Raw genomic sequence first — 4,809 nt, forward strand, 5'->3', positions numbered from 1 at the left:
CGGAGATCTCTGTCCAGAAGAGCGCAGTCCTGGGAACAGCTAAGATACTGCGCAGGACCCTCAAGCTCCCAGGCCTCTGGTAGAGGACCCGAGCTTGAAGGATAAACCGCCCGCAGGGGCGTGCTGGGTGTTGTTTGTTTGTTATATATATATATATATATATATATATCGCAATATTTTCTTTTCTTCTGTATAACGTATTTTACACACTATAAGGCACACTTAAAATCATTTAATTATCTCAAAAATCGACAGTGTGCCTTATGTATGTATGTATGTATGTATGTATGTATAACATTAGCACAGTGAAGCTGAAGGATGAACGCTAACTTTTTCCACTCAATAAAAGTTAACGTGAGGGTTTCTGGTGGTTGGGGACAAATGCAATTGCATGGCAGGATGCTATAAATGGACCAAACTTCAGTCAGGAGAACAACTGAGACAATCCATCCACAATACGAGGTTAGTCATTAATATACTGCAACTACATGGGAATAGAGCAGCTGCGAGAGAATTTGGCATTAATGAATCACAGGTAGGGAAGTGGAGGAAGCGCAGTTTTTGGCTTTCCTCATATTCCAAAAGTGCTTCGTCTCTTTGCTATTACTGTCGCCCGGCATAATTTGCAGAGGTTGTTTGCAGCCGCTGCAATGCTTTCGACCAAAACGGGCGCAGCTTGATGTCACCATCAACATGCGCTATCGCGGTAGAGCGGTATAGTCAAAATCTCTGGCCAAATTTATATGGTTTCTAACGTATACCGTTTATACCGCCCACCCCTATTGTGTATGTGTATACACTTTCACTGACAGGACGTTTACAGGCTGGTACAAGCCTGGGGCTGTATGGTGTCCATGAATGATCTAAGCAGGGATGTCTGTCTACCGTTACATTGCCAGTACCGCCACTCAATTTTCAGAGAAAAGCAGCACATTCCAACAAATGGCAAAGATATTCTGTATTTGTATGGGTTGTAGCATTTGTGGTCTCTGCTTCCCTTTTATTTCAGCCACCGACACATAACTGACATTGTTCCAAACTACCAGAGCGGCAGCCAACTTTAAAACTTTTCCTGCAGTGCATAACTACTAACAACCGTTTGTGGTAAAACAACAGCACTGACATTTAAGGACACCCGTCAGCTGGTACACAAAACAGTCCCAGGCAAAGTAATGACACAAATCTTTGCACTCACCGTTGTAATAGGGTAGATGGGGTTCATGATAGTGAACAGAAGAACATTGTTAACGGTTCTCGAGTCATCAGAGTCTCCGGGCCTGGATATCTTCTGGCTGGTGGAGTAGTTGATGAACGCTGGGTGGCCGGCGATGTATACCTGGTTGTCTGCAGCATAAGTCACAGCTGTGGATGATCCATTCATGTCCTCGTACTCCACCAGCGCCTGACGCTTATTGGGCATCACCACCACATAGCTAAGACAAACAGAACACATTAGCTGGGAGTTGATAACTTTATTTATACCGCAACTTAAAAAAAAAAATCTTCAAAGAATGCCAAACTAAGACAATACACAAACTAAAAGCTGATAAATGAATGACATGTAAAAACCATCCTGTTGGATCTGACGAAGTAATCTGAAGGAAGTCATGAAGCTTCGAGCCTTGGTGAGGTTGTTCCAAAGTCTTCAGATATAAGCACTGACTTAAGGACCCTGCCTGAGGGTCTAAAGGGATCAGCATTTCTCTATGTAGTTGAAGGCCAGAGTTGGGTTTGGTTTAAAAGCAATCATTAAAAGTCACTCAGCTGCTGCTTGTGGAAAACTTTAAGTTTTTACCTGATTGCTCCAAATTCTTGCAAGGCTTCCACGAGGTCAGCTTCTGTAACACCATCCACCAGCCCCCGGACATGGACCACCACGGATGGAAGGGTCTTGTGCGGATCTTCGTATCCCTATTAAAAAACACAATTTAAAAATCAAAACAAAAAAAAACAACTAACTGTAGACTTCTTCTTTATGAAGGTTTTTTTCCTGGCTCATAACGAGCATCCGTACAGTGAGAGACTTTGTAATTATGCAACTGTATAAGGACCACAAAACAATCGAGATGCGATTCTATTCAGACTTTTAGCTTTAATTCAGGATTTCAACAAATTGAACTATATTTATACAGCGCCAAATCACAACAGCAGTTACCTTGAAGAAGAAAGACAAGAAATTAACTGGATTATTCTGCATTTAAAAAAAAATAATGAAATACAATACTGGGAATTTTCCTTTTATTGGGCACCAAAATATTTGACAATCAATGAAGGAAACTCGAAACATGTCCAGTTACTTGTGCAACCTGCGGACATCGGGTCATCTATTTAAGGATTCTGACACGCTTAACGAATTTATCCTGCAGAAATAATTGCGAGTGGAAGGTAAATTCCCATATGAGCATTTTTGCGGGGGTTTTTTTGTGTTAAACCGTCCCACAAAAGATAAAATATATTTTAATACTGTAACACGCTCTCTTCCACATGGTCTAATAAAATTACACCTAGCTACACCAACAAGCTACTCAGTGAGACACTCAGGATTTCCAGTTTGTTGCACTTCTGTGCGTCCTTCTCGGACTGGTCACTATCCCGTTTGAGTTTTGAGCAGTTGGGGGGGGAAGGGGTGCTAATCAGGCCCACGGTTCTAATAACGTGCTTTCAATTGCATAGTTATACAGTTCTGTATAAACGTAAAAAATAATAATAATAATTGGCTTGCTCAAAGTATGGACTAATGGTCAATGATCTCTACAATAAAAAGCGGGTTATTTCGTGGGGGACTAATAGCTAGCACGTTGCTAACGTTACCGGCACTAGAACAAAGCCGAGCTACGGCAAGGCCGAGGCGGAGAAACCGCCCTCCGACAGCTCCATTAGGAGGGCAAGGCACGGGCACAATACTATTTACGCCCAGAGACACATCCCGAGCAGCTGCAATCTAAACTACACAGCGTTTAAATGGAAAAACATTGTAAAACGCCCAGTTTTGTTGGACAACTATCTTCCCGGGCATGGATTTAATAACCTGCGGCGCGTCGTGACACATTTTTTCCAGCTCACATCTGAATGAATCAAACTGCACCGAGAAATGAGTTACCGAGCTGCGTATATTCACACTGTACGTTAAATTAATTCCCATTCTTCCGGAGACCAACGTACCGTGGCCATTCCGTCGGTTTTCTGTCTTTTCGTTGCCCTGCCGTCTTCGCTGTAGTAACGGTTAGCTGCAGTAGCCATGTTGTCCCGGTTAAAAAGGATGGTGGTAGTGACGACGAAGTGAAATGGACGGAAAAGTCAAGAAAAACGAGGCTTGCGTATCTACGCCCACTTTCAATACATAACGCGATATGATAGGCCCAGGCAGCTGTCAATCAGCTTGTAACTTGAGTAAGAACCAATCGGAAAAAAGAAGCGTTTAAGTCATTATTTTGAAGTTAAACGCAGGATATACCAATACAAGGCTGGTTATTTTCAAGTGACCTCAGATTATGTACTTTTACCGAACAGGCGCAATATTATTCAGGTTTAGCATTTACAATAAAACCGTATTACTAATAATCAGATCTGATCTGAGGAGCCTCAGGTGCTACCATCTTTATGCGGTCTGAAATCATCGTTGGCTGAGTGTTACTGGTCAAAATAATGACAACTCAAAGTTTCAGAACAGAGCAACATTTTAAAGAAGCCTTCCCTGTCTGTGAGGTTAGTGTTGCAGGTAATTGGTGCATACCAGGGAGTAGTTTTTTGTAGCCTTTGACCCGGTTCTGTTTTCATAAACAGGAAACATGTTTATATAACATGTGTCAATACATTTGCACTTTGGGTCTCTGCCGGACAGCCGACAAACAAAAGTAGTCTGGCTTTAATATCGTACACATGGAAGGATTACTGAGATAACAGGAGCCAAATACTTAGCATCGACCCATACTAATGCTGGCACAGAGGTGGTGTAAACCTTTGCTGAAACATCTTTACTTTAGACACATTTCACTCTTTATTAGTATTAGTCAAATGTACGAAAATAAACTGGACACTGATGTTTGTCGAAGAGATTTATTGAAAAATAAAACTGCCACTGTCACCATATAAGCCAGGAAGAGCAGAAACTGTTGAAGGAGCCCTGTCAGAAATCCACCTGAACAACTGCATTTGTTTTAAAATCAAGTGATGGGGACAAACCAGAGGAGGAGACTCCCGCTGCACAGTGATGCTGATCTGATTTTATCACAAAGGATGTGCAACAAAAATAAAAAAAATAAAAATAAAAAGCAAAAACAACAGGAATGTTGCATCATATTTAAAGGCATGCAAGCTGGCAATTATCTCCCTCTGCCATCATAATCAGGAACTAAACAGATCAACCCAGGCATCAAACAACAACATTTACAAATTTTCAATGGGGAACCTTTTTTTTTTTTTTTCTCCTTTCCCAAGAAAAAAAATGGCTTCTTGGTTCTCAGAAATTCATCCATTTACTCCACAGAGATCCTCAAATTACTGCTAAAAGTAATCTTCAACATTACCTTCTTACAAATCAGTGTTGGGGAAAAAAGGAAAAGAAATATGGCCTACACAGCAACAGCAACATTTAAAACAATCTGTATCTAGTGGAAAATTTGTTTTTATCTGCTGTACTGATTACATCTCAAACAAGGATGCACATAGACTACAGCCCTGGGGAGAAAAACCGCACGAAACCGGGACAAGACAGACAAATTCAAAAACAACAAGAAAAAAAAGAAGTTGCTGCCAGGGTGTAAAAGCAGAGAGGGTGCAGGGGTTAAGGGTTTGTCTTAGGGACAGTGG

The 4,809-nt window shown here is 41.4% G+C and overlaps 1 protein-coding gene across 2 annotated transcripts in view; it reads right to left on the reverse strand.

Annotated features, from left to right (window-relative positions):
* Positions 1-3,315, reverse strand: part of LOC102314618 (heterogeneous nuclear ribonucleoprotein L) — a 15,197-nt gene extending 11,882 nt beyond the window's left edge. For both annotated transcript variants that reach the window (XM_005937990.3, XM_005937989.3), the window contains exons 1-3: positions 3,163-3,315; positions 1,796-1,911; positions 1,196-1,433 (exon numbers count right to left, since the gene is read on the reverse strand). In XM_005937990.3, the coding sequence (XP_005938052.1) occupies positions 1,196-1,433; positions 1,796-1,911; positions 3,163-3,240 (432 nt within the window). In that variant the 5' untranslated portion in view covers positions 3,241-3,315. The remainder of the gene's footprint in view (positions 1-1,195; positions 1,434-1,795; positions 1,912-3,162) is intronic.
* Positions 3,316-4,809: the final 1,494 nt, after the last annotated feature.

Source organism: Haplochromis burtoni, unplaced genomic scaffold (genome assembly GCF_018398535.1).
Source record: "Haplochromis burtoni strain Fernald_Lab_line unplaced genomic scaffold, NCSU_Asbu1 Contig_238, whole genome shotgun sequence".
NCBI lineage: Eukaryota > Metazoa > Chordata > Actinopteri > Cichliformes > Cichlidae > Haplochromis > Haplochromis burtoni.